Genomic DNA, 21,810 nt, shown 5'->3' with positions numbered 1-21,810 from the left:
TTCTTTCTTTCTTTCTTTCCCCTCTTTCTCCTTTCTTTCCTTTCTTTCTCCTTTCTCTCCTCTCCTCCTTTCTTTCTTTCTTTCTTTCTTTCTTTCTTTCTCTCTCCTTTCTTTCCTTTTCTTTCTCCTCTCTTCTTTCTCTCCTTTCTCTCCTTTCTTTCTTTCTTTCTTTCTTTCTTTCTTTCTTTCTTTCTCCTTTCTTTCCTTTTCTTTCTCCTCTCTTTCTCCTTTCTCTCCTTTTCTTTCTCCTCTCTTTCTCCTTTCTCTCCTTTTCTTTCTCCTCTCTTTCTCCTTTCTCTCCTTCTCTTCTTTCTTTCTTTCTTTCTTTCTTTCTTTCTTTCTTTCTTTCTTTCTCTTTCCTTTTCTTTCTCTCCTTTCTCTCCTTTCTTTCTCTTTCTTTCTTTCTTTCTTTCTTTCTCCTTTCTTTCCTTTTCTTTCTCCTCTCTTTCTCCTTTCTCTCCTTTTCTTTCTCCTCTCTTTCTCCTTTCTCTTCTTTCTTTCTTTCTCTTCTTTCTCTTCTTTCTCTCTTTCTTTCTTTCTTTCTTTCTTTCTTTCTTTCTTTCTCTCCTTTCTTTCTCTTTCCTTTTCTTTCTCTCCTTTCTTTCTCTTTCCTTTTCTTTCTTTCTTTCTTTCTTTCTTTCTTTCTTTCTTTCTTTCTTTCTTTCTTTCTTTCTTTCTTTCTTTCTTTCTTTCTTTCTTTCTTTCTCTCCTTTCTTTCTCTTTCCTTTTCTTTCTCTCCTTTCTCTCCTTTCTTTCTCTTTCCTTTTCTTTCTTTCTTTCTTTCTTTCTTTCTTTCTTTCTTTCTTTCTTTCTTTCTTTCTTTCTTTCTTTCTTCTTTCTCCCTTTCTTTCTTTCTTTCTTTCTTTCTTTCCTTTTCTTTCTCTCTTTCTCCTTTCTTTCTTTGTGTAAAATTTTTTTTTCTGTGTGTAAATTTTTTTATTTTTCCTTAAACATGAGGATGCTGATATTTGCTTAACAGTTCTGTTTGTGTGTGACTGATGGGTCGTCATCCTTTTTTACTCTGTTTCTTTAGCTGACAGAGAGCAGTTCTGAGAGCAGCTACTACAGCCCTCAGAAAGTGAAGTCACAGGAGGTGCTGTGTGTGGAACAGGAAGGCATCACTGTGGAGGTAAAGGACAACTCAGTGGTCTCATAAATAATTAGTTTTAAACTTCTGAGATTAGTGGATTATCACTACACCAGTGCTGAAATTATGTAAATCAGGCAGCAGCGCTGGCAGGCATGACCCAGCTGTTCCTCTTGGCCCAATGAGCAAGGCCCTTAACCCGCTCTGCTCCAGGGCTGCTGGATCAAAGCTGACTGTGTGTGACTCAAACCTCCTAACATGCTGGGATATGCGAAGAAATGAATTTCACTGTGCTGTAATGTGTATGTTACAAATAGAGGTGGTTTCTTCAGATTAACAAGAAAATATGTCCAAGGAGAACTGGGGCAACAGCAGGGATGGATCCAGACTGATGCACGTGCATCGGTCAGAAATATACATGCACCACTTGGCATCGGTCACGGGGCGTTTGTTTACTTTACTGCTAAGCCGGCTACATGGGCTATAGTCACGCTCAGCCAACAGGCCAATGGTTCAGGATCCAACCACCTGTGGTGAGCAGTGATGCTTACCTGACCTAAGTACCTGTATTCTCCTGATGCTTTGTATAGCGTAACCTGAGACAAAGAATCTAGGTTAAACCAATAAAAATGCTCCAGAAAGAGGTCAGAATTTGATGCAAATAACGGGCCGAGCTGCGGTCGTAGCAGGTCTTGCTTGGGCTGTTTCCAAAGGTTTCAGGGAGAGGGAGGTGCCTGTAAAGTTTGGCGGAGCTAGGATTTTTGGTGGCTAAGTTACGAATTTTTAAATCCTGGCGTGCGTGCGCGGCTCGTGTTAGTTTTCGGCAAGCTGTGCTCACACGGGGCTTCGGGGGCCGTCGCAGGCCGCGGCTTCCCTTTTCGGAAAGGGATCGGCGTGCTCTATGCCAGCATTTCTCAACCTTTTTTCAGTCACCGCACCCTTCAGAAGTATGCAAATTCTCAAGGCACCCCCATATGAAATCTACTAAAAAACTACACTGCATCCCCTGGTACAGATGAAACCGTATTTCAAGTAATTGTCAGCGTACTGTCTGGGGTGGGGTGTTTTTTGGTCTTACTGCTGGCGTCCCCTACCTTCACTAAAGAGCTGCCACTGGATGATGAAGTTAGCTTAGATTCAGAGTCAACGTTATCTGATTCTGGAGCCTTTCTTTTCAAAAACCGATCCATGCTTGTTCTTCATGACACACAACACCCTCATAATGCTTTGCGCGGCAATGAAAAAAAAACACCTGCAGGCTAATTATTATGCAGTCACGCTGACCCCGGCAGTAACGTTGTGACATGGGAAAAGGGGCAGTGAGACAAATTTTGATGATGCATGAGGCGGCAATGTGTATTAGTGTAACTATTGTTTTTTGGAATTTTAATTCATTTTATTTATTTCAATGTTAGAGAATATAATTTTTTGACGGCACCCCAGGGTGTCACGGCACCCCGGTCGAGAGAGGCTGCTCTATGCTTCTGAAAATCCATAGAACCATATTTTTCACTCTGTCCACTGCCAATCAGTTGCACTAGCCAATAAAAGGCATCTATGAGCTGATGTACAGTATGTGGAAGAGGGTAGATGGCGCTTTCCACCGAGTGTGTTGCACTGCTCTGTGACGCAGTACAAAACGGTGAAGGTTACTGGCTTCGTGTGTCTTGTAGGAAACACACGTTAGCCTTCACTCTTCTGGTTAGTAGCGGTCATGTAGAGGAGAGCAGGCTGGTAGGGAGATTTGGAAAATGAACAAATTGGGGAGAAAATGAGGTAAAAATTGGAAAAATAAAGCCACATTTAGGGTGGGAGCAGAGATGGGGTCAGTAAGTGAAGGCAGGGCTGTTCAGCGGGGGACGTAGATGACTGTTTAGGAATCAGCCAGATCTTTTACAGCTCTATGCCTTTTGCTCTTACTCTCTTTTAGGCATTGATGATGGGAGAGCAGTTTTTTGACTGTCAGATTGGGGTGGTAGGCTGCAGGGCTCTGTGTCTGAAAGGTTTCATGGGAGTGTGGGACTTTGAGAAGAAGACCGACAGAAAAGAAGAGGTAATGTGTGCGCGCGCACTCTCAAGTGTATGTACACACACACGTGGTGTAATACACTGCTAATTTATTCATTTATATTCTCACACACTCATAACTACATATGAACCCTTTTTTTTATTTTATGCTTATGTACATACACGCACTGTGCACCTACATTTACATGCACAGATCACATTTTTGAAAGAATCCATGTAAAATTGGGAATTATATGTAGAATGCGCAAATGTACACTACCGTTCAAAAGTTTGGGGTCACCCAGACAATTTTGTGTTTTTCCATGAAAAGTCACACTTTTATTTCCCACCATAAGTTGTAAAATGAATAGAAAATATAGTCAAGACATTTTTCTGGCCATTTTGAGCATTTAATCGACCCCACAAATGTGATGCTCCAGAAACTCAATCTGCTCAAAGGAAGGTCAGTTTTATAGCTTCTCTAAAGAGCTCAACTGTTTTCAGCTGTGCTAACATGATTGTACAAGGGTTTTCTAATCCTCCATTAGCCTTCTGAGGCAATGAGCAAACACATTGTACCATTAGAACACTGGAGTGAGAGTTGCTGGAAATGGGCCTCTATACACCTATGGAGATATTGCACCAAAAACCAGACATTTGCAGCTAGAATAGTCATTTACCACATTAGCAATGTATAGAGTGGATTTCTGATTAGTTTAAAGTGATCTTCATTGAAAAGAACAGTGCTTTTCTTTCAAAAATAAGGACATTTCAAAGTGACCCCAAACTTTTGAACGGTAGTGTATATTATTTTTGACAGTTTTATTTGATTGTGTGTGTGTGTGTGCGTGCATGTGAATGGTGTCCTCTACTGCAGGATGCTGTGTTTTTCTACTGTGGAGAGAATCTAAGCTCTAAAGGAAGTACCTACTTGGCCAATTCACTATTTGACAACCGTAGCCCAGAAAACAACGGCGTCCGTGCTGAATTCATCCTTGACGCCAACCTCCACAAGGTATCCGTACACTTTCATTCCTCATTTTGATCCCGATTTTAAAATTCCTGAACCTGGTTAACATTTCTAGAAGGACATTGCTGGCAATGGCAGAACAATTCTTGGAAAGAGTGGTCTGTGCGAGTGCCTCTCTGCTTTATCGCCAAACACCACACCCCATTTCTCCCTCCATCTATTTATCTCTGCCCAGATAAACGAACCTGTTCAACGAGCCAGCCAGATCTATAGCTTTGACAATACCTTATTCAAAGTATAGTTAGTTTTTTCTTTTTTTTATCAGACATCTAGTTTTTAGGTTTGTTTACCTGACATGTTTCGACGTACGACTGTCGTCTTCCTCAGAGTGTCACCGGATGTTATTGGTGACGCATCTTTTATCAGCTGATGTTTCCGAAGGCGTGGCCTTCCTGTCTGGTTTGATAGGTCGGTCACGCCTTCTACTGCTCTACAGCTGATAAAAGATGCGTCACCAAGGCTACGTTCACACTGCAGGCTGAAGTGACTCAAATCCGATCTTTTCGCCCATATGTGACCTGTATCCGATCTTTTATTGACAATATGAACGACACAGATCCGATTTTTTCAAATCCGACCCAGGCCGTTTGGATATGTGGTGCTAATTCCGATTCCTGTCCGCTCTTTTCATATGCGACTTCAGTCTGAACCGCCAGGTCGCATTCATCCGACTTACACGTCATCAACAAGCCACAAACGTCACTATTCTGCGCTGAAGTAGGCGGCGGGTCTCTCAAAAAAAGTTACAACAACATGGCGCATAATCACGGGCGCAGATAGAGGGTGGGACTCGTCCCACCCAGATTTAAATTCACCTCGTTCGGTCCCCCCCACTTATAGGGAGGAAAAAACGTCTATGCTGTCTTTCTTTGCATAAGGCAAACCTCACGGAAAAATCAAAAGACTAATTACCATTCAGTTTATTGAGGTGCACGGCAGTGTATACATAGTTGCAACAATTCACATAAAACAAAACAAAGACTGATATTCGGTTGGTTGAGCTGCGCAGACTGCACAGGTTGCGAGCTCGAGCTTGGTTGCTATGGTTACTAACAAGAAGTTTGACAGGCATATCGGGGTTGGGGTTGGTTTGCTGGCAGCTTTGTCCCCCCCAGTTCAAAAAGCGTATCTGCGCCCCTGCGCATGACATCAATGCGAGGGACGCTTCGGGCTGTGAAGGTTCTGAATCTTCTCAATGGAAGGACGCAGAGGTTAGGGAGCTGATTTCCATTTGGGGGGATGCAGCTATTCAAGCTAGATTGGATGAGTCATACCGCAACCGGGCGGTTTTACTTCTGTAAACACTGGCCATGCTCACTGCGTGTGACGTCGTCGTATCCTGCAATGCGCATGCGGAACACTTTTAGGTCGCTTTTCGTTCATACTGAGGATCACATACAAGTCGCATATATTTGTTAATGTGAACGACCTCACAAAAAAATCGGATTTCACAAAAAAATCGGAATTGAGCATTAAGCCTTGCAGTGTGAACGTAGCGCAATAACATCCGGTGACACTCTGAGGAAAACGACAGTCGTACGTCGAAACATGTCAGGTAAACAAACCTAAAAACTAGATGTCTGATAAAAAAAGAAAAAATTAACTATATTTAATATATGACATAATGAACGTAATTGAAAGACCTTATTCAAAGGCTGCGCTACAGGTTGCTGCTGTTTCTTATGAAATTCATGTCCGATTTCTGCAATCATGCGTTTTTGAATGTGCATGTACACTTAAACTTTTAGAGCTGTCGTACAAAGAATGATTGATTTTAGTTTTGAGCACATTTGGCCAGTCTGCTAATATCTTCCTGATGTAGACGGTTCTCATATCACTTTTTGACTTCCTGCCTGCACAGCACTAGTTGATGGAAACGTATTACACAATACACAGTATTACAATTTGTGGCAAGTTCAGCCAATCGGATAACTAAACCGGCCAGCTATCCTTGATTTGCAAGTGACGTCAAAGCAAAATAGAAACCCGGATGTCGGCCATGTTGGTGGATATACAAATGCGAGGTCAGGCAACATGCCATACAAAACATAGTCACACGCGCACAACTCCTGTTTGCTTTTTCCGCTGCTTTAAGCGTTCTTTAAGCTGTGCACAACCAACAGTACTCGTGACCGTGGCACGTTCCGATTTTTTTAGAATTACGTCTGTGATTCGGAAAGAGGGCGAGGAAACCCTGAGGCTTAGTACGGAGAGGAGACGGTCACAGCCGAGCAACATCGGCAGGGCTAAAACCAAAGCAGCTCGTGTTTGCAGCAATCATTTTATCTCCGGTGAGATACAAAAGCTTTCTCGATAATATCATGGAAGAATTTTATTTCCTGTTGCTAGATTTTGCTATAAAATGAGCGCTCTCTTGTCGTGGTCCACTCGGTCGTTGTTATAATTAACACGTGTATTACCATTTCGCTTCTAGGAGCGCCAGCAAAATTATACAATAGAATCAATCCAGACTGGGCACCCGCTCAGAAAACGGGCTAGGTTTCGTCAGAGGTCGGACTTGATTCTTCGGCAGCCAAACCGGATAGAACGCGATATCTGGGGACTCGAAGCATCTTATCTTCAGAAAAGTCTGACTATTTTTAAATAATCTGGGTCAAAACCACAAATGTCTATCTTCACTCGACCGTTCAAACCGTGGTAATGCTGAGAAAATTCAGCATTGTTTACAGACACGCTTTCAGCGGCTGCCATCCTAGTTGCTTTGTATATCCACCATCATGGCAGACGCTCATGACGGAGCACATTTTTTTGATCACGTGGTTGCAAGTCATCTATACATGGCTGGCTAGTTTCTTCAGTGTTAAGTGCTGACTCTTTCCAGTTGAAAGGTTTACTAGCATCTAGGCTAAAGACACGCAAACTTGATTTTTCAGCACAACTACAGTATATTACCATACGTTTTCTGTAAGTTAAGCCATGACTTAACGACTGGATTTCCAGGGCTAAGCCTCATCATCTCCACATGCTGCAGTACTGTTTCCCTAGTTGTATGAACAGGTGAATGTGCATTCTCTTGCACGAAATTAGTATAAAACTTAATGTACATATAAATATCTTATGCCAGATTATTATGGCATGTTACAAAAATGAAGAAAAAAATCCAAGTCCTCGTCTCCAATTTACGAGTCCGAATGCAGTTAAAGGAACAGTCCACCGTACTTCCATAATGAAATATGATGTTCTCTGAATTGAGATGAGCTGATCCGTACCTCTCCGAGCTTTGCGCGACCTCCCAGTCAGTCAGACGCGCTGTCACTCCTGTTAGCAATGTAGCTAGGCTCAGCATGGCCAACGGTATTTTTTGGGGCTGTAGTTAGATGCGACCAAACTCTTCCGCGTTTTTCCTGTTTACATAGGTTTATATGACCAGTGACATGAAACAAAGTTCAGTTACACAAATTGAAACGTGGCGATTTTCTATGCTATGGAAAGTCCGCACTATAATGACAGGCGTACTAACACCTTCTGCGCGCTTCGACAGCGCATTAATACCTGCACTCCTGTTTTCCCCCTGTCCCCCCTCTCCCCCGCCCCCCTGACTAGACTGTGTTCCAAGGAGTGCAGGCTACTTGTCTTGGTGGTCACGTTGGCTGTATTGACGGAAGTTAGGGGGGGGCGGGGGAGAGAAAAAAAAAACAGGAGCTCAGATATCAATGCGCTGTCGAAGCGCGCAGAAGGTGTTAGTATGCCTGTCATTATAGTGCGGACTTTCCATAGCATAGAAAATCGCCACGTTTCAATTTGTGTAACTGAACTTTGTTTCGTGTCACTGGTCATATAAATCTATGTACACAGGAAAAACGTGGAAGAGTTTGGTCGCATCTAACTACAGCCCCAAAAAATACCATTGGCCATACTGAGCCTAGCTACATTGCTAACAGGAGTGACAGCGCGTCTGACTGACTGGGAGGTCGCGCAAAGCTCGGAGAGGTATGGATCAGCTCGTCTCAATTCAGAGAAGAACATATTTCATTATGGAAGTACGGTGGACTGTTCCTTTAACGCACGAGTCTGAGTCCAAGTCAAGTCACGAGTCCTTAAAGTTTGGGTACTACAAGCCTGGCGCATGCGCACACGGTGCTGGGTAGCTCAGCTCTTCTCTGTCTGTCTAGTTACTGGCTTCTTTCTGAAAAGGGGGAAAAAAAAAAAGACAGACATGAATAAAATGCCAGTAATCAAACACAGGTAACAGTTATGTGCTACCTGCTGGTTCTACCTCACTCCTTGCCGCCCGTAGCTGATGCTGGATCACCCCTCTACTGCCACAAATGGGAAGAAAGAAACTTGGAAAAATTTCTTTCTTGGATCCAAGCTTCTCTACTGTCTACTTGGTTAATAACACAGACAAGTGGCAGCTCAAAATAGGGGTCACGCAGGGTTGCAGTGTAGAGCGGGTTGTGTTTCGCTTGGGAAAAGTGTTTTCTATATAGCTCAGAGTATAGCACCGTTCGTGGTTTTTTTTTTTTTTTCTTTTATATCACGCTATTGTGGTCAAGGATTGATGGCAGTTAATCTTCAAGAACAAAAGTTAGCAGATTTTCATTCATGTGTTGTATTGCTTTTTTTTCCCTCTTCCTTTCTCTCCTGGCTAGGGTTTTCTGCCTGCAATGAACTTGTCGTGCTAAGTTTTATGTTGAAGACGTTTTATCGGATGACTTGTATGTAAATTCTGTAGTTTGTCCTGTTGCTGTTTTCACAGTTGCTTTCCTTTGACTGTTAATTTTGCAATACATCCAGACTGATGTGGTGTCATATCGTCTGTTTATTAAAATGACCGCATACGCTAGGATTACGTCACACAGTGCAAAATGGTATCAAGTGCTTTTATTTGAGGGTTTTTTTTTTTTTGTTTTGTTTTTTGTTTTCCTGAGCAAGAGTAATTGCTTCTCTCTCACACTGATGATCCCTCCCTTGGCTGTAGAGGTGCTGGTTTTCATCCCAGCTGTTTTACACTCAGCAGTGAAATGTTCAAGTGTGCATTGGAGGTCTGCTTCGGATGGTGCCAATAGAATAACGTCATTTGCTAGTAACGTAGATGTTACCACTAGCTCCATAATGGACATCTCTCCATGTTTGGCTACATCTTGGAAAAATTTTAAATTCAAAGGTGTGGGTATTTTTTTTTTTTTTTTTGCTTGCTTGCTTTTGGTCTTGTAACAACCAATATTAGCGAATGGTCTAATTTTTATTAATTGATCTCGAGAGACTGAAGGTGCTTCACCACTGATTGTTGCGTTGTCTACTCAAAGCATTTCTTTTTTGACCCTCTTTCAATTCCTATGCATAGTGTGGCTTCCTGTTATGCATTTTGTGTTTCTGTGTACGGTAAACTGTAATAAAATCTGTTCTTCTGATAGGAGACCTACACTGAAGAAGCAGGGCTACAGCGCTTTGGCGCCTTCTATTTAGATTATCTCTACACAATGGAGAACGCGAATGGCAAAGGTATTGTCCCACGCACTCCCCTAGTATTGACTCATTCTTCAACTTCCCTTCTCTCTCTCTTTTATGGTCTTATTTTCTCTCATGTTGGTCTTGTGAAGATGATAAAATGAGAGAGGATCACTTATTCTACACATCCTCGCCAATGAATATTGGAGACATACTGAATTACTGTAACTTTCCATGTCTGCACCCTCATAATGACTTCTTGGCAAGTGAAAATATCTTGATTATGTTTATCAAGTATTTCCTACTGTAAGTTTGCAATATAGGGCGGCACGGTGGTGTAGTGGTTAGCGCTGTCGCCTCACAGCAAGAAGGTCTGGGTTCGAGCCTCATGGCCGGTGAGGGCCTTTCTGTGCGGAGTTTGCATGTTCTCCCCGTGTCCGCGTGGGTTTCCTCCGGGTGCTCCGGTTTCCCCCACAGTCCAAAGACATGCAGGTTAGGTTAACTGGTGACTCTAAATTGACCGTAGGTGTGAATGTGAGTGTGAATGGTTGTCTGTGTCTATGTGTCAGCCCTGTGATGACCTGGCGACTTGGGATAGGCTCCAGCTTCCCTGCAACCCTGTAGAACAGGATAAAGCGGCTACAGATAACGAGATGAGATGAGTTTGCAATAAACCAAATATAAGATTTCTAGATGTTTCATTAATTTCAAGCTTGAAATGGACTTGTTGGCACATAAATGCTTAAAATTAGCACCATTATTTCTCGAAAAAAAGCTAAATTTATCTAAAAGTCTCTGAAAGCATATTTGATTTATAATAATCTCATAAGAAATGATAGAGATGTTTGCCCATATGCAAGACCATCCATCCATCCATCCATCCATCCATCATCTGGAGCCGTTTATCCTGTGCAGGGTCCCGGGCAAGCTGGAGCCTATCCCAGCTGACTATGGGCGAAAGGTGGGGTACACCTTGGACAAGTCGCCAGGTTATCGCAGGGCTGACACATAGAGACACACAACCATTCACATTCACGGTCAATTTAGAGCTGCCAATTAGCCTAACCTGCATGTCTTTGGACTGTGGGGGAAACCGGAGCACCCGGAGGAAACCCACGCAAACGCCACACAGAAAGAGCCCTGTCGGCCACTGGGCTAGAACCCAGAACCTTCTTGCTGTGAGGCGACAGTGCTAACCACTACACCACCGTGCCGCCCATATGCAAGACGTTTTCATCAAAATGGCTTTTTCTTTGCATATCTTGAGAGAATTATCTAAATTCTAAAGTAACCATGGTGTCAGTGTGAAGCTAATATCTAAAGTACAGACACTTGTCAGTCTCTGCCTCTTCCAGTGGAGTTGGAATTAAATACTTTCTTGTCGGAATGCGGTGTGGGGTGATGCTGGGCTTGTCCCACGCCCGACTCTGTGACTTTTGTCAGTTCTGCAAAAATGAAACTCAAAACGCGGCTGTGCTCTGTGCTGACTTCATTTCTCAGTTACGCCTATGCCAAGAGGCGAGAAGCAGACAAAAAGGCCCCTAATCCACTAAATCCTGGCTAACTTTCCTTAGCTGGCCTCTCCGAGTCTCAAGGAATGGGCATATGTTTGATATTAGCACTAATCTGGCTTGGATCAGGAGGAAGAGGAAGTGCTGTTGCTCACTGCAGTTTTATCCTCAAATTGTAATTTGAACCCTTTAACTCCACACTCTAAAACCCAACTCATGTCTCATGCTCTCAACTACTTGCTTCATTATAGATAGAGCAACAGGTGGAATTTGAACTATAGGAGCAGCTTGTAATAAAGGGCAGCTGTAAAAAAAAAAAAAAGGTCCCTGGGGAATTAAATACTGAATGAGGGTATGGGCCAGTGGAGTGGTGCTGTATTGGTCTGATGTATACTGTAATGAGAATCTTAAATAATTGTTCATTGTTGTACCGTATATCCATATGAATGTTGGGGGAAAATATTTATAGGTGATCATGTCCTTTACCCTAGGATAAAATTCCATTACCATGGGGGGAAAACTAAGGAACTTTTAAAGACAAAAGAGAGATGCTTATTAACGTGCACAAATTAGAAAATTGATATCAGTTAAAATATTAAGCACAATTAGGGCTATAACAAAGACTTTCACACGTCTGAAACATTTCAGTTTAATGTTTTTTACGTAGCTATTTCAACAGTGAACATTGTTACAAAGCAGTGAGGAGGATGGTGAAGCAGGGGAAAAAAAACCCCTCTAAGATCAGTTTTTGAATTGTACAGTCAGTTTTCAAATTTCAGAATTAATGGTGAAATGCCGCTTTAACAAGCTACAACCCCAATTCCCAAAAAGTTGGGACACTGTGTAAAACAAATAAAAACAATGTGAAGATTTGCAAATCATGGAAACCTTATATTTTGTTGAAAATTGTACAAAGACAACATATCAAATGTTGAAACTGAGATTTTATTGTTTTTTGAAAAACACATACTCTTTTTGAATTTGATGTCAACACTTTTCGGAAAAGTTAGGACAGGACAAAAGACTGAAAAAGTTGTGTAATGCTAAAAAACAAACAACCAAACAAAAAACTAATTTGGTTCATTGGCAACAGGTCAGTGACATGATTTGGGTATTTAAAAAAAAAAAAAAGCATCCCAGATAGTCTGAGTCTCTCAGAAGTAAAGATGGGGAGGGGTTCACCGCTCTGTGAAAGACTGCATGGGCAAACAGTGCAACAATTTAACATTCCTCAATGTAAAATTACAAAGAATTTGGGGAACACATCATCTATGGTACAAAATATCATTAAAAGACTGAGAATCTGGAGAAATCTCTGTATGCAAGAGACAAGGCTGAAAACTGACAATGGATGCCTGTGATCTTCAGGCCCTCAGGAGACACTGCATTAAAAGTAGACACGTGTCTGTAGTGTAAATCACTGTATGGGCTCAGGAATACTTCAGAAAACCATCGTCTGTGAAAACAGTTCATTACTGCATCCACAAATACAAGTTAAAACCAGATATAAACAATATCCAGAAACACCGCCACCTTCTCTGGGCCCGAGCTCTTTTACGATGGACTGGCGTGAAGTGGAAAATTGTCCCGAGGTCTGATGAATCAAAATTAGAAATTCTTTTCAGAAATCATGGACGCTGCATCTTCCAGCCTAAAGAGGAGAGGGACCATCTGACTCATCAATGCCCAGTTCAAAAGCCAGCATCTGTGATGGTATGAGGGTGCATCTGGGAAGACATCATTAATGCTGAATATGCTGCCATCCAGACAGTTTTTTTCAGGGAAGACTTTCCTTCTTTCAGAAAGACAATGCCAAACTACTTTCTGCACATATTAAAACTGCATGGCTCTGTAGTAAGAGTCCAGGTGTTAAACTGGCCTGCCTGTGGTCCAGACCTGTCTCCCATTTAAAACATTTGATGCATTATGAAACGCAAAATATGACAAAGGAGACCCCAAACTGTTGAGCAACTGAAATTGTACATCAGGCAAAAACGTAGTAGCGTCCCAACTCTTTTGGAAATGGGGTTGTATTTGGAAGGATTGCAAGAAAGTAGCCCTTCCTCAGTGCATCTCACAAAATGAAGAACTTCAAGTATCATTTGAACTACGCTTGTAATTTAGTTTTGTTGTCAGATGAGACCAAAACTAAATTTTTTTTGATGAACACAATAACGCGGGTCGGTGCAGCCTCCGCAGTGATGCGGTCGCTTTACCGGTTCGTCGTGGCGAAGGAGCTGAGCCAAAAGGCGAAGCTCTCGATTTACTGGTCGAGCTATGTTCCGACTCTCACCTATGGTCATGAGCTTTGGGTAATGACCGAAAGAACAAGATCGTGGATACAAGCCGCCGAAATGAGTTTCCTTCGCAGGGTGGCTGGGCGCTCCCTTAGAGATGGGGTGAGAAGCACAGTCACTCGGAAGGAGCTCGGAGTAGAGCCGCTGCTCCTCCACATCGAGAGGAATCAGCTGAGGTGGCTCGGGCATCTCTTTCGGATGCCTCCTGGACGCCTCCCTGGGGAGGTGTTCCAGGCATGTCCCCCCAGGAGGAGGCCTCAGGAAAGACCTGGGACACGCTGGAGGGACTATGTCTCTCGGCTGGCCTGGGAATGCCTCGGTGTTCTTCCCGAGGAGCTGGCCGAGGTGTCTGGGGAAAGGGAAGTTTGGGCTTCCCTGCTTAGACTGCTGCCTCCGCGACCCGGTCCCGGATAAAGCGGATGAAGACGAGACGAGACAATCGCCATATTTGGCAACGGGGGGGGACTGCATACGGGGAAAAACACCGGATGCCCCACAGTCATATGTTTTGGTGTGTCATTGATGATTTTTGTGGCTGAAGAATTGTGCTGCTTATCAGGGTAATTCAGCCCAAAACCTGGTTGCCCCTGTCACGAGGTGTAGAACTTTCAACAAGGTGATGCGATGAACATGACCCCTTCCAAAAGTATTGAAATGGTTTGATATCAGAAGATGAATGAGTAGATGGATTAGAATTTCAGCTTTCATTACAGTTCAATAGCATAAATGCAGAGCTCTCCTGAGGCTGACTCAAAATGTTGCGCATTGTGGGAAAGGATGCCTTTTGGGAGATTTGAAAGTCATGCATTTTCATGGCAGTGATGCAAGTAAAGCTGACCAACTATAAACAGGCCACAAGTCTTTAGGGATAAGATTTCTTTAAATGCTGAAAAAATTCCTTATTATGACGACGCGCAGTAAAATGCTCTGCATGGAGAAGTGGATCAGGATCCCTCTGAGCGTCTCCAGCCTTTTAATTTTTGCTGGCTTACGTGAAGTATATCAATATTTCTGAAGGCGCTGTAAGTCTCTGTAATATTAGTTGAACTGACTGGTTTGCATTAAGGAAATGATTTACTTGCCAGCTGTGATAGTCCAGCAGGAGAAAGTATTCAGACTCCTTTATATAGGACGGAGTTGCATGTGCAATCATTATTTTCCACAGATGGACTTGAATCAAGTTGTAATATACATGATGTGGCGTGAGCTCGGTCTCACAGGGACTTGAATTGAGATTTAGGATTGGAGGCTTTTATAGTGCTAAATACTTATTCCTAAGCAAAACTAGATAGATAATGTTCGACGCATTTGCCAAATAGCTGATGTCACAGAATAAAGCTATTGGTGTGATATTAGAAAATCCCCAAAGCTAGCTACTAATGTTCTGTACACTTCAGCATTCTACATGTGATTTTGGTGTTGATTACTCTGCTCTGTGGCTTACAAAGCATTGAGCTAACATCGTGTGTGTGTGTGTGAGAATAGGGCAACAGGATTTCTCTCAAATGGGTAAGGTGGACTCTGGTCAATCGATTGAGGAAATGTCGATAAAACGATTGGTGATTGGCCCCCTGGATCTACTGCTACATAGTAGTGCTGTCCATCGCATCTTGAAGATGGTTGCCTGTGCCATGGACCACGAGTATGAGCCCTACTACACACTAAAGCCAGGTAACTGTTACACAGCAGTTGACTGAGAAAAAGATTTAACTACAGTGGTGCTTGAAAGTTTGTGAACCCTTTAGAATTTTCTATATTTCTGCATAAATGTGACCTAAAACATCATCAGATTTTCACACAAGTCCTAAAAGTAGATCAAGAGAACCCAGTTAAACAAATGAGACAAAAATATTGTACTTGGTCATTTATTTATTGAGGAAAATGATCCAATATTCCATATCTGTGAGTGGCAAAAGTATGTGAACCTCTAGGATTAGCAGTTAATTTGAAGGTGAAATTAGAGTCAGGTGTGTGTCATCCCATTGATTGAAATCAGGTGTGAGTGGGCACCCTGTTTCCTGGATAGAAACACCTGTTGAGTTCTATCTCTTTTCTTCTCAGTCCTTCCATCTCTCTCTCTCCCTCTCTCTCTCTGTGTGTGTGTGTGTGTGTGTGTGTGTGTATATTTCTGTCTTCTGGGTGGATAGATACGGTGGAGGAGAACAAGGAGATTCCTCCAGGGAATGAGAAAGTCTTGGAAGAGTTTATCCCAACACGGCTGACGTGTGTGACACTACTGAAGGCTTCTATTACGGTCACCATGGCAGAATTCAACCTGTTGCATATACTGCTTCCTGCTGTATTAGGCCAGAAGGTAACACACACGCTTTCTCGCTTTCGTGCACACATTACTACCAGGTATATCACACACATCTCATTATCTCTAGCCGCTTTATCCTTCTACAGGGTCGCAGGCAAGCTGGAGCCTATCCCAGCTGACTACGGGCGAAAGGCGGGGTACACCCTGGACAAGTCGCCAGGTCATCACAGGGCTGACACATAGACACAGACAACCATTCACACCTACGGTCAATTTAGAGTCACCAGTTAACCTAACCTGCATGTCTTTGGACTGTGGGGGAAACCGGAGCACCCGGAGGAAACCCACGCGGACACGGGGAGAACATGCAAACTCCGCACAGAAAGGCCCTCGCCGGCCCCGGGGCTCGAACTCAGGACCTTCTTGCTGTGAGGCGACAGCGCTAACCACTACAACACCGTGCCGCCCCTACCAGGTATATTAAGATTTATTATTTTTTTTTTTCCTTTTTCCCACCAGGGTTCGACTGTGCAGTTGACTACTACACAGTTCCATCCAGTGAGGCCACTGCCTGCACTACGTATGCAGGTAGAGAGGGTGAATCTGGAGCATTCTGTCCCGATGTATGCCACAGAGCTTATTTCCACTGTTAGCAGCCTCAGCCTGCCCTCAGACAACCTACTACACCACTGCTACACACACTGCTGTCTAAAGGTAGTCAATCCTCTGGTAGTATAATTGGGCCTCATTTATGAAGCTGGATATGAACGGATTTATTCGTAAATATTTCTTACGAACATTGGTCATGATGAAAATATCATAAATTCAGAACATCGTCTGTATCCTACTAATTTTCCTGTGTGTATAAACATATATACATAAGAAAACGAACTGATGCGAATTTCAGCTCGATTGACTTCATGTACAGTCAAGCCAGGAAGTCTGCACACCCCTTTCACCTTCTCCACGTTTTATTACGTTACAGACTCATTCTACAATAGATTTAGTTCATTTTTTGCCTCAAACATCTACACACAATCGCCAATAACTACAAAGTGAAAACAGGTTTTTAGAAAATATGCAATTTTTTATTTTACTGACAAAAATAGGTTATTTAGGGGTTACATATCTGTACACACCCTTAGCCTAATACTTGGTTGATGTGCCTTTGGCAGCAGTTACAGCTTCAAGGCGTCTTGGGAAAGAAGCTATGAGCTTGGTACACTTTGTTTCTGGACATTTTTGCCCATTCCTCTTGGCATATCCTTGGAAGCTCTGTCAGGTTGGATGGGGAGCATCGCTACACAGCCAGTTTCAGCTCCTTCCACAGATGTTCAATTGGATTCAGGTCTGGGCTCTGGCTGGGCCACTCAAGGACATTCACAGGCTTTCTCCAAAGCCACTCCTTTATTCTCTTGGCTGTGTGTTTTGGGTCGTTGCCATATTGGAAGGTAAACCTTCGCCCCAGTTTGAGGTCCAGAGCACTCTGGAGCAGGTTTTCTTCAAGGATCTCGGTGTACTTGGCTGCATTTATCTTTCCCTCCATCGGGACTAGTCGCCCCGTTCCCGCTGCTGAAAAGCATCCCCATATCATGATGCTGCCACCGCCATGCTTCACTGTAGGGATGGCATTAGCCAGGTGATGAGCGGTGCCTGGTTTCCTCCAGACATGACGCTTGGCATTCGGGCCAAAAAGTTCAATTTTGGTTTCATCAGACCAGAGAATCTTGTTTCTCATGGTTGAGAGTCCTCTAGGTGCCTTTTGGCAAACTCCAAGCGGGCTGTCATGTGCCTTTTTACTAAGGAGTGGCTTCCGTCTGGACACACTACCATAAAGGCCTGATTTGTGGAGTGCTGCCTGGATGGTTGAGCTTCTGAAAGGTTCTCCCATCTCCACAAGGATATGCTGGAACTCTGTCAGAGTGACCCTCAAGTTCCTGCTCACCTCCCTGGCCAAGACCCGTCTTCCCCGATCACTCAGTTTGGCCGGGTGGCCAGGTCTAGGAAGATTCTTGAAGGTTCCAAACTTCTTCCATTTATGAATGATGGTGGCCACTGTGCTCTTTGGGACCTGTAAACCTGCAGCAATTTTTCTGTACCCTTCTCCAGATCTATGCCTTGACACGATCCTGTTTCTGAGGTTTGTAGATAATTCCTTTGACCCCATGGCTTGGAGTTTGCTCTGACATGCACTGTCAACTGTGGGACCTTATATAGGCAGGTGCTGGCGATCCCCAATCATGTCCAATCAATTGAATTTCCCACAGGTGGATGCCAATTAAGTTGCAGAAACATCTCAAGCAGTATCAGTGGAAACAAAATGCACCTCAGCTAACTTTTGGGTGTCATATCAAAGGGTGTGCACACTTGTGTACATATATTTTACATTTTGATTTTTAATAAATTAGCACAAATGTCTAAAAACCTGCTTTCCCTTTGTCATTCTGGGCTATTTTGTGAAGAATTTTGAGACAAAAAAATGAACTCAATCTATTAGAGTAAGTCTGTAACGTAATAAAACGTGGAGAAGGTGAAAGGGGTGTGCAGACTTTCCGGCATGACTGTAATTTGCATGGATTACTGCTGTTTTATATAAGGAATTTGTCAGGTTTTAATAGCTGCCTTTTTTTTTAAAAATGTTGATCGTATTGAGCAGAAGCCCTTATGTAGAACGATTAGAAGTGCTTTGAGTCTTTATCAATAACACGTGCTTGTACACTGGTTCACTAGGACCAGAAAGAATATGAAAAATAAAGAAACTGAGCCAACACAAACCCATAAATGTAGACAAATAAAACGGGTCATTTACAATTATGACAAGAGAAATGCCATTGTGTAACAGAGGGCAGGCACCGTCTGCGTATAGCCATAAGCTGTAAACCAGTGCCTCAGCTGATGGATGATTTGATGCTAACTTGTTACTAACACAGGGTTCTAACTAGGCCTTTTCAGCGTATCAGGCCGATATGCAAGGTTTCCTTACCGCTATGCCTACAATATTGCCGACACGCCTGTAAAAGTTGCCGCTACTGCCAATCTTGAAAATGTGGTCTTTTATTTAATTTTCTCTTGTTATCCCCACGCGACGGCGTGTTGCCATGTGAATGTTCTACATTCGGACATGCTTCACTCCCCGTCCACGTAAACGGCTAGTGCATTGCTGCCCGAGTAGTTCCATGTGGTCATGCTAGTCTGGTTTACCTCCTTCCTTATGCTGTGTTCACAGTAAAGTGCCATCCGTGTTAACAGGTGCTTACGTACCATACACGTAATACATGCTGGGCCCCGGAAATTTTTATTTTTTTTTATTTTTATGACGCAACACAGTGCATTGAAACCATTGGAGTAATGGTGAGTACGGGAAGGTATGATACGAGTTGGATCTAGATCTGAATGGCTGAAGCTGAAAATAAAGCTGACACTTGTTTTATTTTTATTCTATAAATGTCACTAATATAGTTGCATATTAATTATAATAAGTCTCCAATCAAAAACAATCACAGCAACTTTTGGCAAAAAAAAAAAAAATCTCATTAATATTACCAAAAAAGAGCGTCTTTCAGGGAGGCCTATGAGTGCCAGGGAATGCACTAGAATGCATCTCTGAGCATGTGGAACATACGAGCTTTTGGGGGCCTAAGGCAGCCCCCAAACCCCTGGCCATTGACTGGTGCCACTATGCTTATATTTTGGTCTAGTTAGAACCCTGCTTATACAATTAAAACTCTATACAGTTATGTGCAAAATAATAGCAGTCTGACATCACCTAACGTGTTTAATTACTGATTTTGGCAGAAAAGATAATACAACATAGGGGGAAAAAATAGGTGTAGCCAAGTAATGGGCAACCAACAGAATCAAGTCATGACATGCACTCTGCTAATTGGGTGTAATTGACTCATTTAATGAAAGGGGCGTGTTCAAATTAATAGCAGTGTGGAGTTCAATTAGTGAGGTCATTCATTCTGTGAAGAAACGGGTGTCCGTTATGGTCCTTATTTAAAGAAGGAGGGCAGCAAATGTTGTACCTGCTGGTTTTAGCCCTTGCTCAGTGAGTAAAATGGGTCATTCCAGACATTGTACCGAAGGAGAAAGAACTTTGATCAAGAAGTTGATTGGAGAGGGGAAAACATATATATATAAAGAAGTGCAGAAAATAATTGGCTGCTCAGCTAAAATGATCTCTCATGCTTTTAAAATGGCAAACAAAACCCGAAACGTGGTAGGAAAAGAAATACTACCATCCGCGTAGATTATAGAATGGCAAAGAAGCATCCAATGATCAGCTCCAGGGAAATCAAAGAAGATCTTCAGTTACCTGGGAGTACTGCAGCAATCAGAAGACGCCTATGTGAAGCCAAACTATTTGCAAGAAACCCTCGTAAAGTACCATTTGCTGAAAAAAAAGACGTGTTGAAAAGGTTACAGTTTGCCAAAGAACACACTGACTGGCCTAAAGAGAAGTGGCGCAACATTCTATGGACAGATGAGAGCAAGATTGTTCTTATTGGGTCTAAAGGCCACAGACAGTTTGTGAGACGACCCATAAACACTGAATTCAAGCCACAGTACACTGTGAAGACTGTAAAATATGGAGGTGCAAGCATAATGTGTTTTTTTTTTTTTTTTTAAAGATACTTTTTTTGGGGCTTTTTCACCTTTATTGGATAGGACAGTGTAGAGACAGGACAGGAAATGAGTGGGAGCGAGAGACGGGGAGGGATCGGGAAATGACCTCGGGTCAGAATCGAACCCGGGTCCCCGGATTTATGGTATGGCGCTTTATCCACCTGAGCCACAATGCCCCCAAGCATAATGGTTTGGGGATGTTTCTCATACTTTGGAGTCGGGCCCATTTATCGCATGCCGGCCACCATGGACCAGTTTGAATATATCAAAATACTGGAAGAGGTCATGTTGCATTATGCTGAAGAAGAAATGCCCTTGAAATGGGTGTTTCAGCAGGACAATGACCCCAAACACACCAGCAAGAAGGCAACATCCTGGTCCTAGACCAACAAGATTGATGGTATGAAGTGGCCAGCCTAATCTCCAGACCTCAATCCGATTGAGAATTTGTGGAGTGACTTTTATAAAAAAAAAAATGCTGTTTTTGATGCAAAACCCAAGAATGCAGAAGAACTGTGGAATGTAGTCCAGTCAGCTTGGGCTGGAATATCTCTTTGCGGGTGTCAGATGTTAGTTGACTCCATGCCACACAGATGTAAAGCAGTTATCGGAAATAAAGGGTTATACAACTAAATATTAGTTCAGTGATTTACAGAAAAGCTAAATCTGTAAACACATTTCAGTTTATACTGTAAATATTCGAGTTTGTAAATGAAAATGCAGACACTGCTATTTTTTTTTTGAACAGACTATTCTTTTTTTTTTCTTCATTTTCAGTTTAAAATTGATATTTTTTATTTATTTACTTATTTATTTTTATTTGAAATTGAATGTGCAATGCTCCCAGTGCCTTTGTGTATGTAGAAATAAATGCTATTATGAGGATTGAGCTTTTTCTCAGTTGTTTTAAACACACTGCTATTATTTTGTACACAAGTGTACATCTCCCCCGCCCAAATGAGGTTTGGCGAGGGATATAGAAACTGGTTCCGTCCATCCGTCTGGTCATGTTTTCGTTTCCGGGCCGTATCTTTAAAACTACTGAAGATATCTTCATGAAGCTTTGTATACATATCAAGCAACATGTTGAACATGTTGCCTTTTGCTATTTTGAATTTTTGAAAAAATTTTTTTCAAATTTTTACACTTAAAAATAGATTTTGACTTAGTTTCTAAGAGCAACGTTTGTTTCCGGAGTATATATCCAAAACTATTCATGATGCGGATTTGAAACTTGGTATACATTTTAACAAGGTGATGTAGATGTGCCTTTTCATACAAAGAAATTTTTCATGTTTCCATGGAAACTATTTCAGACTTAGGTCCTGTTTACATTATTTCGAATCAGCGGATCATCAGATTAACGTTTTTAAAACGATTCGCGTGCACACAGCAACGCCAATACACGATTCGCGTGCACACAGCAACACCAATACACGGATACGCTAATCACATGACTAATTAGACGGCACGTCACATGATCCCAGTGCATATCGGACATGCGCAAGTCACTCACCACTTGCAAGTGGAAGGATGGCAAGCGAACACCTTCTCGAGCAGATAAACACACCTGGCTG

At 42.5% G+C, this 21,810-nt stretch overlaps 1 protein-coding gene across 8 annotated transcripts in view; it reads left to right on the top strand.

The window, feature by feature from the left end:
• The window catches only part of LOC132867290 (intermembrane lipid transfer protein VPS13B-like), a 335,496-nt gene that overhangs the window by 56,867 nt on the left and 256,819 nt on the right, over nucleotides 1-21,810 (top strand). For all 8 annotated transcript variants that reach the window (XM_060900109.1, XM_060900106.1, XM_060900105.1 and 5 more), the window contains 7 exons: nucleotides 1,034-1,129; nucleotides 3,018-3,140; nucleotides 3,972-4,109; nucleotides 9,503-9,590; nucleotides 14,830-15,015; nucleotides 15,492-15,658; nucleotides 16,124-16,318. In XM_060900109.1, coding sequence (XP_060756092.1) covers nucleotides 1,034-1,129; nucleotides 3,018-3,140; nucleotides 3,972-4,109; nucleotides 9,503-9,590; nucleotides 14,830-15,015; nucleotides 15,492-15,658; nucleotides 16,124-16,318 — 993 coding nt within the window. The remainder of the gene's footprint in view (nucleotides 1-1,033; nucleotides 1,130-3,017; nucleotides 3,141-3,971; nucleotides 4,110-9,502; nucleotides 9,591-14,829; nucleotides 15,016-15,491; nucleotides 15,659-16,123; nucleotides 16,319-21,810) is intronic.

Source organism: Neoarius graeffei, chromosome 19 (assembly GCF_027579695.1).
Source record: "Neoarius graeffei isolate fNeoGra1 chromosome 19, fNeoGra1.pri, whole genome shotgun sequence".
NCBI lineage: Eukaryota > Metazoa > Chordata > Actinopteri > Siluriformes > Ariidae > Neoarius > Neoarius graeffei.
The sequence above is the reverse complement of the archived record's forward strand: the minus strand, read 5'-3'. Positions and strand labels throughout refer to the sequence as shown.